The sequence below is a fragment of the Vigna umbellata genome, chromosome 1, assembly GCF_029865625.1.
Source record: "Vigna umbellata cultivar VRB3 chromosome 1, Vumbellata_1.0, whole genome shotgun sequence".
NCBI classification, from domain to species: domain Eukaryota; kingdom Viridiplantae; phylum Streptophyta; class Magnoliopsida; order Fabales; family Fabaceae; genus Vigna; species Vigna umbellata.
In genome coordinates, this window is record NC_142165.1 from 83004664 (window position 1) to 83018595 (window position 13932).

A 13932-nucleotide genomic window follows, 5' to 3' on the forward strand; every position below is an offset into this window, starting at 1 on the left:
GTATACAATTTTTCTTTTAATTTTAATAGAATTATTAATAGAAATCATAACAACCTCTATCAATAAAGATATGTAATGGAAACCTATGTTTAAGTGTAGTGTCAAGTTTTAGTGAAACTTTTTTTTTTTTTTCATTTTCCATATAATATAGAAATCTTATAATGAAACCCTATGTTAAGTGTAGTGTCAAGTTTTAATGAAACTTTTATTTTTTTCATTTTCGATATGCTCAAAACACGGTTCATCTTTTTTTTTTCTTGCTATATAGCATGCTCTAATATCAAATCTTCGTCTCTTCAATCTCGTAAATAAAGAAAATTCATTTCCCCTCTAATAGCTTCCAATTTTTCAACTGAAAGGTTCCGATTGGTAATGGGTTTTCCTATGTCCTTTTTTACTTTTCATACTTTCTCATTAATTTCTGATTTTGTCCTCACTTCACATGTTTGCAGTTGCTTCACAGGTTCACAATTGCTTAAAACTACACTTTTTAGCTGACTAAGGAAGTTCTATCCCGATATTACACCAATTTAATAAATATATTTTGTTCACATAAAAGAATTCAACAATTCCACACATTATTCCAATACTCAAATCTTAATAAAGAAATGAAAACTAAACCCCTAATTTCTAATTTCCAAAATAGAAACTTCTCCAAACTCAAACCATTCAACCAACTCTATATAAATTCACAAATCCATACATACAAAAGCTTTAAGTTACATAATAAAGTCAAAATCATCATATAAACATAAATTATAATGTTAGATAGATATAACTTCCCTTACCTTATTGCCTGAAAATTATAAGTTCAAATATCATCTTAATTGTTTTCATCAAGTAAAACCTAACAAACAAACATATTGCAACAAACTCACACCTTTTTTTTTATAAAATCTCATGTGTATCCAAAACATTCCACAACCAAACTATAAAGCGAAAAGAAAACTTAAAATCTAAAGAAAAAAAAAACTTACCCCAAACAAAGTTAATTTTAAATTTTAAATTTGTGAATTTAAAATTTAAATTAATCTATCTTATTATTTGTATATTTAATTAATATGAAAATTTTTTCTTATTTAATTTTTATTGGTAATAGGTGTATTTATAAAAAAAATTATAATAAAAGAAACATGATATTATTAAGGATTCAGTTTTGAAAGAATAAATAACTAACATTTTAAAAATTTATGTAATTGAACACTTAAAATTAAAAGTTGATATTTTCATGAAGAAAAAAATAATAAACAAAGTTAAAAAAGTATAATAATCAAATGTGTGTCATAAAAACTATTTGATTTAATAAAATTAAGATTTATATTTCCTTAAAAGCAACACATAATTTGAACGAGAGCATAAAGAAAAAATATATATAATCAAGGTTGTGATATGATGATATCTTATTTCCAAATTTATTTCGGGTAGGAAGGTATAGTTTTTATTTTATTCCTATAGTTGTAGTGAATTTTTGTTTTAAGATTGTTACCAAAAATTTAGAAGATTGAACTATATATAACAACAGGCTTATAGGTTTTAAGGTTATTAATTACCAATTGAGCTAGAAAATTAAGTCTTAGAAGCTATATATAACAGGTTTTTTTGTGATTGTTGGTAAGATTGTTTCTCCCTATAAAAATGGTTTCATTAAGGACAATACTCTTAAGGATTGTATATGTATTACTTATGAGGTTGTTAACCTTTTGCCTAATAAGGTTAACCGCGATAATGTGGTTTTCATTGCTATCATCAATGATTTTGATACCATAAATCGATAATTTTTAATTTGTTTTAACTAATTATTTCACTTAGATAGAGGAGATAGATAGGAGGTCTATTTTTTCCCTTGCTTTTTTATTTTTCTAAAGAGGTGTTCAGTATGACCATTTTAAATCTCCTTTTTAGAAAGATTATGCTTTCTAATTTCCTTCCCATACTCTATATGCTAATGATATTTTCCTATTCTACATAGGAGACACTATAACACTTCAAAATTTGAGATTTTTGCATTTTATTAATCATTTTTACACCACTATTGCTTTATTTATTCTTTTGTTAGACAACTTAAGTGACTTTTTTTCTTGTAACCAAGGATTTAATCCCTTTAATTATTTAGGTGTCCCAAATTTATTGGGGGCTCCTAAGACTCAATTTTTAAAACCTTTAATTGATAAGATTCACACTAAGCTTTCTTCTTGAAAAGGAATTATGCTTAGCATGATGAGAAGAATTTAATTAGTAAACTTAGTAATTGTTGACTTGTTATCTTATAATTCTTAGGTTTATAAATGGCCAATTAAGCATTTTCTTGAAGTGGAATAATGGATTTGAGTTTTTGTATGAATTGATGATACATAAAAACATAAAAGAGGGTTACTCATACTTAAATGGTCTTTTAGTGTGAGGTGAATGGTGGTTTGCAAGATACTTATATTCAATTGGAGAATAAAGCTTATTTGTTGCTTTTAGCTAGAGAGTTTTTTCATGGCAAGATGACTTGGACACAGCTTGTGAGGCTTCGTTTTCTTAGATCAAAGTATCAAAAAATTGTGTACTATAATTCATCCTCAGTTAAGGATAGATATGATATTGTTTTGGAAAATACTTTTTGAACTTTGGATAGGACAATATTAATTTTTAGAATGATTGTTGGTGTTATGAAATTTTTATATCGAACTTTAAAAAAACACCTTACCTTGATAGGATTAAATTAGTTTTAATTGTTAACTCTGCTTGGACAGGTGCTAGTTAGAAATTTTCTCCTTTTGTTTCCAATTTATGAGATTTTTCTTCCTTAATTGTTAATGATGATAGGGATGTATCTAATTGGGTTTCGGTATGCTCTCTTAAAAAGTTGCAAACACATTTTTATTCTTTTAACGTGACATGTGTTGATTGGATGTATCTAAAACTTTGGTTCTTTAAAAACTTTTTATATAGTTAATTACTATTTTGATTTAGAGGTAATGAGTTAATGGGTCTTTCATCTTTATATAGTGTTCTACTTTCTCATTCATTTATATCCAATGTGGGACTTGGGCTCACATTTGGATTCCCTAGCTCTTTCCAACCGTCGTTCATCTTAACAGAACTCGCTTACCTGAATACCCTTTGCCAGGAAGACTTTCGGTATAGGGATCATTATACTCGTCTGAGCCGGTCACCAAGACAAACCATCGACTCGGATACCATTGTTGGGACTAACAAAGAGGAGGGGGTTACACCATTCACATATGAGCCTAACCATATAAGAGATTGACACCATTGTCTACCCAAAACCTTAAGGCAATGAGTTAATGGGTCTTTCATCTTTATATAGTGCTCTACTTTCTCATTTATATCCAATGTGGGACTTGGACTCACACTTGGACTCCCAACACTATATGTTGATATGATGTTGAATCTCACTCTCATTTATTGTTCAATTGTTTTGCTATTACAAGATTATGCAAGTGGCTACATGGGCCTTTTCAGGATTTGTGGTTTTCATCTCTAGTTTTGGATGTTTCATTTAGGAGGACTCCTTTAGTTAATGTGATTAAAGTGGTTGCAGTTATTGTATTTATTAAAATAATTTTATTTGAAGGTTCTAAAATTATAGTAGATTCCATGTCCTATTACACTTATCTGTGTTATTTTTTAAATTAAGGAGTTGATGTGTATAACTCGAGATAAATCAAAGAAACAAATGAGTAACCATGTCTTTGATCTTTTGGTGTTGAAATTTTTTAATAATTATACTTTGGGAAAACAAAGTGGTTTCCTTTAAGGAAATCGTATGGAAGATTCCATTTGTTAATTGGCTTAAGGTGAATATTGATGGTTCAACTCAGGGTTGTTTGGTTTGGATCCATGTGCTGGAATTTTTAGGGGACACAAAAGAGAACATGTTGGTAGTTTTTTAAATTTTTTTAAGGACACAAACTTCACTTTATGTGGAGTTTATGGTTTTTATTTATGTACGGAGCATGTTTGGATTTTGGAGACTTTGTTTAAATAGCAACTCTACTTTGATTTGTAAAGATTATGTCAATCAACAAGTGATACCTTGAACTCCTAGAGGAAGATGACACAAGTGCTTGTCTTTCATTCAACATATACAATTTAAGGCTTATCATGTTTTTTGTGATCATAATCATTATGTTGATAAGTTAGTTAATGACTTTTACACATAGAAATCATTATAAGCAATTTGATGTATTTTCACAATATATTTCTTTTGACTTTTTTATACATATCGTCTATGCTACTTGTAGTATAATTTCTTATCACGGGTTTGGTATGGTCTCCCGTGTTTTTTTGTACTTTTTTTTTATTTTTCTTTAATAAATTTTCATGCATTGACAAATGATAAATATACTTTGGAGTGTCAACATAACTAAGATATCAAAGCTTATAGTGATATCTAACATATACTTATTGAAGAACAAGTTGAAAAATCGTGTGACGAGAAAGAAATAAGTGTTTTTCAAATTAAATAAAATAAAAAATTGAATATCACCTACATCCATACTTTGTAAGATTCTCAATCAAAATTAGGACATTATAAAAAAAGAAATTTATTTGATACATCTAGTTATTATAGTATGATTAAAGGAGTAGGACTTTGTTTATTAAACAATTTTTTTACTTATTATGTATTGTTTAAATTTCCTTTTAGTGTTTTTATTCAGTTGTTATTTTTAAAATTTAAGATGATATTAATTCAAGAAAGTCTTTTTACACTAGTTAAAACAAGGCTTTTTATATTGGTGCTCGAACCGATATAGAAGTGAGGTATAGAAAGTATTGAACTTTTTATATCGGTTCTAGAATCGATATAAAAAATCTATTTTTATATTAGTTTCAAAAACCGATATAAAAAGTTCACTTGGGAATGGATGTTTTACATGTATGACCAGATGTTTTATATTGATTCAACCACTAAACGATATACAAATATTCACATTCTATACTTGTTGGGCTCTAACTGTTATAGAAAAATGTCACTTTCTATACTACATCATTTCCTCAAAGCCATCCACTCAAAAGAATGGTTTTCAATTCAGATTACACCAACAAACACTTCTATGCCAAGTCAGGAAGTGGTTGGACAAATTGTAGAAAATTCAAGATGTCGCTGTGGGGGAAAAACTAGGATGCAATGAAGGCAAAGACACTCAATGTTTCTCACCAATGAAAGCCCAGTGGCATCCTTAAGAGTAAAACCCTACCAAAATCAAAATGCAAAATCAAGTGATCAAGTAAATCAATCTTCAAGTCCAAGTAGTTAACTTCAAGGGGGTGAATATATCACTCATAGCACGATAAGAAAAATATGCTACATGATACCCCTCCAACTCAGCACTAATAGTAAGAAAAAATCTTCCCCTGAGAAAATGGGAATGGTCAATCAACATTTACTTTGTTGGTGTGCCCTATAAGTCTTTTCAACCACCACGTCGATTTAGACTCCTCTAAGTGTTGTTTATCATCCCTAATCCACTTCTCGCAATTCACCATCCTATCAATTACACCCAATGCAAGCAATAGCTTTATTCAATTCAATCAACCACAACCAGAAACAAGTAGCTTCATCACATAAAATGGAACATCACAAATTTCTTTAAGAAAATTACACTTTCAATTGGGTAGAAAATCAAACATCTAATGAATAATCTTTGGATGACATTTATGGTTGAATAACGCTTAAAACTTGTCATCACATTCAAAATAGATTCTTCAAACCAAAGAAAGAAAGAAAAAATCAAAACAAACATGAAAGAGTACCATATAACTGAGAACACATTAAAATGACTAGTAAACTTCCACATCATAAAATAATTCCTAATCAACCAATTTCCAAATTAATCACGCAAAATAAAAATTCCAAACAAGAAAAAAACATAATTCAACCCTCCCTTCTTTTATTATACGAAAGGAAGTTAGAGTACTCAAAGCTCTAGAAGAAGAAGTAGAGATATTTGATTACGTAGGAAAATACATATTAAAATCATATTAGGGAACAGACGAATAGGCTAAAATGTGTCTAACGGAAAATGTAGACAAAGAGGTATATTATAAATATTTTTCTATTTTTTTCTCAACATCTAATGAGTCATCATTTGATGAAAAAGGAGAGAATGATCTTTTCTTAACACTCTTTGTTTGAACAATATTTAAATTTAAAACATAAGTTTAAAGCATTGTTGTTAGAAAACAAAATGCTCAAACAAAATAAAATTGCATTTGATAAGAAAGTACATACTTTGAGAAAGACTATATAATTAGACGTATTCAAAATAAAAAATTTGGAAGAAAAGATAACATATTGAAAACATGATTTTAAAAATTTTTTTTTTAAAGTTTACAGCTCTAAATATCTTGATTTCTACCTTGAGACATGCAAGTCTAATTATGTCTAGTTTAAGGTATAACCTCTAAGGATAGAAATAATATAACAAAAATCTATCTAAAAAAATAGAAGTTTTTATTATCACTACAACGAGTTTGGACATTTCAGTGCCAAGTGCGAAATAAAAAATAAAAGTACTTTAAAAACTAATAGGAAAGAACCCAAAGGAACTTAGGTACCAAAAAAACTTATAATTCATATTACAAATTTGTTGTGTAGGAAAAACACTTGAATAAAATATGTGAATTCTCACACCATACAATGGGCTCAAATATTGGATTTAATTTATTTTCCGTTCATATATGTGTATTTATGTCCATATATTTATATTCCGTTTTTATATTGTTTTAAACAGCTATAAATATCAATTGTAGTCTCTCCTTATAATGGAATAACAATTTTCATCCTTTCTTTTCTCATAACATGATATCAGAAGAAAATTAATTCTTGATCACGTTCTTCCGCAGCCAATTTTGTTACTGCCAAGATCTTATTCTACCTTTCGTTCTTGGCTTTCCTATAATTTATTCTCCTTCTATGGCTACTCCCTCTGTTACTCTTGCATCGTTATGTTTTATGTTTTGACTTTGCTTTCTAGGGTTTTCAATGAGAAACAATTGGGTGTTTTAATCACTCGTAGCCCTGGATTGATTTTTGAGGAATCTGGAGGATTTTCTGGAGATTCGGGTTGTGAAATTTTTGTCCAATTTGAGGTTGTGAAATTCAATGGCTTTTGCACTTCTTCTACTCATTCTCAAGTGTAGTCACATTCCTCAACTCTGGACTTTCTCGAGAGCAAATTCATGGTCTATTGGCACTTCTTCCTCAATCTAATCCCACAACCACACATTCTACCGATATAGTGAGTTCTCATAATGTTTCCACTTCTTCTCAGGATCAAGGTAATATCTATTCCCAATGGATTCTAAACATAGGTGTTATTGATCATATATCTAGTTCTTTGTCTCATTTTATTTCTGATCATAGAATCTCACCAATTACAGTATCACTACCCAACAAGAACTCTTCATTTTCTCATTATTCTGGCACAATTTCTCTTAGCCCACACCTTACTTTACATAATGTCTTGTTTGTTCCTAATTTTTCAGTCAATATTATTTCGGTCACAAAGTTAACTAAATCTCTATCTTGTAAAATTACCATTTCTGAATTTTCATGTGAAATACAGGACAAGTCAATGCTGCAGATGATTAGGAAAGCTGAAGAAAGAGATGGCTTGTATATCATGATAGTTCCTACATCCACACCCCTTGGTTCACCTATTACTCCTGATAATTATATTGCTTGTTCTACAATAAGGCCTAACTCTATAGATATTTGGCACTCTAGACTAGGGCATCCTTTTTCTTCTTATTATATCCAATTACGCACCATGTATGCCACTTTACCTTATACAAAATACACTCATTGTGATACTTGTCACTATTCTAAGCAAAGGAAATTCCCTTTTCAATTAAGTACTACTGTTTCAAAAGCTCCTTTTGATTTAATTCATGTTGATATTTGCGGGCCCTATTGTACTTCTTTGTTGATGGTTTCAAATATTTCTTAACTATAGTGGATGATATGTTTAGATACACATGGATTAAATTGATGGCAAGTAAGTTAGATACAAGATCACAATTTATTGGCTTTGTTTCTTATATCAAAACACAATTTGGCATTGATGTAAAAGTTATCAGATCAGAAAATGGTAATGAGTTTGCAATGACAGATTTTTATAGACAAAAAGGGATACAACATCAATTACCTTATGTTGAAACACCTCAACAAAATGGAGTTGTTGAGAGAAAACATCAACACATTCTCAATGTTGCTAGATCTTTAATGTTTCAATCTCATTTGCCCATAATTTTCTAGTCTTTTGTTGTTCGTTATGTTGTGCAACTCATTAATATTTTACCTTCCAAAGTTTTGGCATATTTTTCTCCATCTCAGCTGTTACACAATGTTAAAGCTAACATTACTTACTTACGAGTTTTTGGCTCACTTTGCTATGCTTCAACTCTTCAAGCTCATAGAACAAAATTTCAACCTCGTGCAAGAAAATGTGTTTTACTTGGTTTTAAAAAAGGAGTGAAAGGTTACCTTTTGTTAGATTTCAACTATAGGGAAATTTTTCTATCAAGGAATGTAGTATTTTATGAAAACATATTTCCTTTTCTTACTAGTGACAAGCACTCACCTATTGATACACAAAATTCCTTGGATTTTGTCACCAAAATTATTTCCTCTCCATCACCTCTTTTCTCAGAAGTTACTGATCAACCCTCTTTACCACCTACATCTCCTCCTTCTATTGTTCCAGACCCTATTATTTTTTCTTCTCAACCTATTTCTGTTGAACCTCCCACTCGTACTCCACAAAGGAAATCAATCAGGCCAAAACATAAACCATCTTATCTACAAGACTATCATTGCAACATGTTATCTACTTCTTTCGCCACTCAGTCATCCACAGGTACCTTATATCATATCTCTTCATATCTCTCATATGATGCATTATCATCTCTTCATAAATCATATGTCCTTAATATTTCCCAAGTTAGTGAACCTAAAACCTATAACCAAGCCATCAAACATGATTGTTGGAGAAATGACATGGATCAAGAAATTGCAGCTTTAGAAAATTCCAAAACTTGGGTTTTGACTGATCTACCTTATGGAAAGCAACCTATCGGATGTAAATGAGTATACAAAATAAAGAGGCATGCTGATGGGAGTATTGAACGATACAAGGCAAGGTTAGTAGCCAAAGGCTACACACAACAACAAGGTTTAGATTACTTTGAGACTTTTTCACGTGTTGTCAAACTCACAACAGTAAGATTGGTTTTGGCTTTAGCAGCTTCCAAACATTGGTATTTACATCAACTAGATGTAAATAATGCTTTTTTACATGGGGATCTAGATGAAGAAGTATACATGTCTCTTCCTCTTGGCTACAAAACAGAAACCAAGGCAAGTTTACAAGTTACTGAAGTCTTTATATGGACTCAAGCAGGCCTCTAGACAATGGAATTACAAGTTGACAACTACTTTACTTTCTTTGGGCTACATTCAATCAAAATCAGATTATTCACTTTTTGTCAAAAGTGATTATGCTCATATCACCATCTTACTTGTTTATGTAGATGATATAGTCTTGGCAGGTGATGACATCCAGGAAATTTAGACTGTGAAGGCTCTATTGAATGCAAAGTTCAAGATTAAAGACCTAGACCAACTCAAGTATTTTCTGGGCTTAGAAATTGCAAGATCTCAACAGGACAATAATTTTTCACAAAGAAGTATGCTTTAGAGTTACTAAAAGATGCAGGATTGTTGGGATATCAACCTGTTTCTACTCCCATACAGCCAAGCACAAAAGGGAAACCCTATTTAGATGTGCATGCCTATAGAAGACTTCTTGGCAGGTTATTATATCTAACAAACACAAGACCAGATTTATGTTTTGTTGTTAGTACTTTGAGTAATTTCTTTCCAATCCTTTGGAAGATCACAACAACAATAAGGATCCTGAGATATATCAAGAACAATTCAGGACAAGGATTATTCTTTCCCTCCAACACAAAACATGTTCTCAAGGCTTTTAGTGATTCTGATTGGGCTGCTTACCTTGACACTAGAAGGCCGGTGACTGGTTTTAATGTGTTCTATGGTGAATCCTTAATCAGCTGGAAATCCAAGAAGCAAGGTACTATATCTAGATCATCAACCGAAGCAGAATATGGAGCCTTAGCTTCCATAACATGTGAAATTCAATGGCTTTTGTATTTGCTCCATGATTTGAAACAACTTCTACCACAACCAGTTTCTCTGTTTTGTGACAATCAATCTGCTATACAATTGCACAAAATCTAGCCATGCATGAGAGGACAAAACATATTGAAATTGATTATCATCTCATAAGGGATAAAGTTCAAGCTGGTGTAATTAAGCTCCTGCCCATTTCTACTTCAGCCCAACTTGCAGACATTCATACTAGAGTTTTGCATCCAACACAATTTCAATCTTTGTTGTCCAAACTGAGCATTAAGGGTATATATGTTGCAGCTTTAGGGGGAATATTGGATTTAATTTATTTTTCGTTCATATCTGTGTATTTATGTTCATATATTTATATTCCGTTTTTATATTGTTTTAAACAACTATATATATCAATTATACTCTCTCTCCTTATAATGGAATAACATACATAATTTTCATACTTTCTTTTCTCATAACAAAGTCCACAATCATAAACTTCTATAAACATGAAGGTGATAATGTACCTATTAATGGAACTGGGAAATGTAAGATATCATGTATTGGATTTGTAGGTATACATCTCTAGTATGTATTCAAAATGTCTTATACGTTGAAGGACTTGAATATAATTTTATTAAGCATAAGTTATTTATGTAACAATAGTTATATGAGTTTCTTTAATAAGGACATTTGTGTATTTATTATTTGATGGAGAAATCGTGCTTATAGCTAGATGAAAGATCAATCTCTACACGATTGATCTTTTCGACTTGAGTTAGTAGAAAGTGATATTTTGCCATGAGATTATGATATATACTATGACAAAAAATTTAGGATATTTAACTTCAAATATATTTCAAAACTTTCAAAGAAAACCTATCAATCTTTCTTTGAAAAACTCTTCTTCTCTCGTGTCAAAAGAAAGGAAGAGGTAATCCAACTCTTTCAAACCTCAAAATTGTATTTTCACTTCAAAATCTCTTGAACTTCTAAGATGAAATATGTAAAAATTAAGTTAAATTTTTATTATCATTCTTATATTTGTTTTCACTTTATTGGATTAAGAAAATCATAAAAAAAACGAATTGAAGTAAGGGAAATTGATAAGGATGTACTATAACACTATCTGATTAAGAAAAAGTAAATATATTGTTAGAAAAATTTGTAATAGATATGATTATTTGATTAATGTAATTAAAAAATTGATTATCTATTAATATATTTCAAAAAATAATTTATAAATAAAATTTAAAAGTTATTCTATGTAAAAAATAAATTTCAGTTGAAAGGAATGTAGACACCGATAGTAAAAAGCTTGGCTTACTGACCTAAAATGTAAATAATATTTTGAAGTTGGGAAAACATTATTAGTTGGTGAGGTCACAGGGTGAGAGAGTGAGAAAGAAGAGAGATGGAGCTTTCTCAGCTTGGTTTCTTAGAAGAATTGGTAGCTCCAAGAAGAGAGACATGGAATGCTTTGTCCAGTGGGTTCTTGGAGCTATTGTCTAATGGTTGGAGTTTTGACACTTTTCTTGATAACCCATCTTTCCCCTCCTCTAACACCCTCTTTGGTGCATTTTCAGCACCATTAGACCGCAGATTTGAATGCCCTTTCACCAATGAACTACCACCATACCCATTTCCCGATGCCTTCACAATGCCATTGCCAGACCTTCAACCTGGCAACGATCATCCCTCACCTCCACTTCCACCCACACTCGAGGATGCAGATATTGCCTTTTATCACAACAACAATAACAACTTTCAAGAAATCAAGACTGTCTGCAAAGTTGAAGAACATGGTGTTGAGAATCCACAACCCACAGAGATTCCACTCTTCAACACAGCCATGTCTGATGATGGAGAGAGAAAACACAAGTCCAAAAAGCTAGAGGGACAGCCCTCAAAGAATCTCATGGCAGAAAGGAGGAGAAGAAAGCGTCTCAATGACCGTCTTTCCATGCTTAGGTCAATAGTCCCCAAGATCAGCAAGGTGATTTCCAAAACGATATCTTTTGCTTTCTTTTAACCCTCACTTTTCCCCACTAGTAATATCTGAATCAGTATAAACAAAATTGGAATTCTCATGTTTGGCTTACATCCATAACATGATCCATGCTTGGTTTGTTTGTTTTCTTGATTTTGCTGTGTGACACACTGAACTGAGCAATATCAACTTTTAACAGATGGACAGGACCTCTATTCTTGGGGATACTATAGAATACATGAAAGAGCTTTTGGAAAGGATTGGCAAGTTGCAAGAAGAGGAGGTGGAAGAGGGCTCAAGTCAGATTAATCTGTTGGGCATTTCAAGGGACCAACTCAAACCAAATGAAGCAATTGTAAGAAACTCCCCCAAGGTACTCTGCCAAACCAAACCCCTGACTTAAAGCATTATCACAGACCCACTTTCTCAATAAATGTATTTGCAGTTTGATGTTGAAAGGAGAGACCAGGACACTAGGATCAGCATTTGCTGTGCCACAAAGCCTGGATTGCTACTATCAACCGTCAATACATTAGAAGCATTGGGCCTTGAGATTCAGCAATGTGTTGTAAGCAGCTTCAATGACTTTTCAGTGGAAGCATCTTGTTCTGAGGTCTGTATTCTATTTGGTCCCTTCAATCTTAATTGCATGCTTGAATCTCTACCGTAAACTTACTCTTTTCGTGGTCATAGGTAGGTGAACAGAGAAATAGCATTAGCCCTGAGGAGATAAAACAATCACTATTCAGAAATGCTGGGTTTGGTGGGAAATGTCTGTAGGAGAAAGATGGAAAATTGATAAAACAATTTGCAGATGGTGTTAAAGAAGCAACTTTCCTTCTTTAGTTTGTAATACATGGAATTAGTGAAGTAGAAGTTTTAGTGAGATTCAGAATAAGCTGGTTTTGATTGACGATTTCCTTCTTTAAGCCCACACCCTGTGTTTTAACATATACTGGGGGGCTATCCTTTAGTATGCTGCAAGTTCCCCTTTTGAAAAGAAGTGTGTTCTTTTTTAAGAAGGGATTTATAATGAAGGAGAATTATTGCAAAGCCCACAATTAAGTGGAATCAACTTGATTTTCCATGAATTCCTAAGCATGCTGCTACTTCAAAATATCTTTTTCTGGGACCTTAAAACAATAAATGTCTGTTACCTGATTCCTATTGCCCAGGCTTTGACCCCCACACACCAACCAACTGGATTTTCAAATTGTATGGGTTCTGTTATCTGTCAGATATGTTATGAGAGGTAAAGCTGTTAACTTTTGAAAGAATTGCAGAACAACCATTTATAAAAAAGAGTCAATCGTCAACATTTTTGTGTTATTTTTTGAAAATTAGTCTATTATCGCATTAGTCTTTTAAATATTTCCACATGACATGTCTTCTAAATATTTAAAATGTACTATAATTTTTTTATGAAGGATTAAACTAATGATTAGAAAGAAGCATCAAACTTTCTTAAAAAAAACAGAAGAATCAATTTAGTCACTTGTTCTGTGCATATGAAAAATACTATGGTGACAATTTGAAACACTAATACAATGAAAAGGTTATCTTCGGAGGATCAATTTAGGATTAGAAGAATGATTAGACGATTATTTGAAGAAAAAAAATTGTAGGGATTTACTCATAGTTAAATAAGTATTGTTGCATATCGCTTTTATGATTTTCTGGAATGGAAAGATGAGGTTTTCCATTCCATCCAAGGATCATTTTGGCATGTAGCAGCTTCCTATTTTGCTGCATAGCAATCAACAGTAGATATAACCTTTTTTGT

General features: G+C 31.4%; 1 protein-coding gene across 1 annotated transcript; it reads left to right on the plus strand.

The window, feature by feature from the left end:
- The first annotated feature begins 11526 nt into the window (after nucleotides 1-11526).
- Nucleotides 11527-13224, plus strand: LOC124821991 (transcription factor bHLH61-like). Its single transcript, XM_047293942.2, has 4 exons — nucleotides 11527-12155; nucleotides 12349-12522; nucleotides 12595-12762; nucleotides 12843-13224. The coding sequence occupies exons 1-4, from the start codon at nucleotides 11574-11576 to the stop codon at nucleotides 12927-12929; spliced, it is 1011 nt and encodes a 336-aa protein (XP_047149898.2). The 5' UTR covers nucleotides 11527-11573; the 3' UTR covers nucleotides 12930-13224.
- The last annotated feature ends 708 nt before the right edge of the window (nucleotides 13225-13932 follow it).

Excerpts from the sequence above, each read along its gene's own strand:
- LOC124821991 (XM_047293942.2), top strand. The coding sequence starts at position 11,574 with ATGGAGCTTTCTCAGCTTGGTTTCTTAGAAGAATTGGTAGCTCCAAGA. Across the intron at positions 12,523-12,594 it reads TTGTAAGAAACTCCCCCAAG|TTTGATGTTGAAAGGAGAGA; the intron begins GTACTCTGCCAA and ends ATGTATTTGCAG. Across the intron at positions 12,763-12,842 it reads TGGAAGCATCTTGTTCTGAG|GTAGGTGAACAGAGAAATAG; the intron begins GTCTGTATTCTA and ends TCGTGGTCATAG.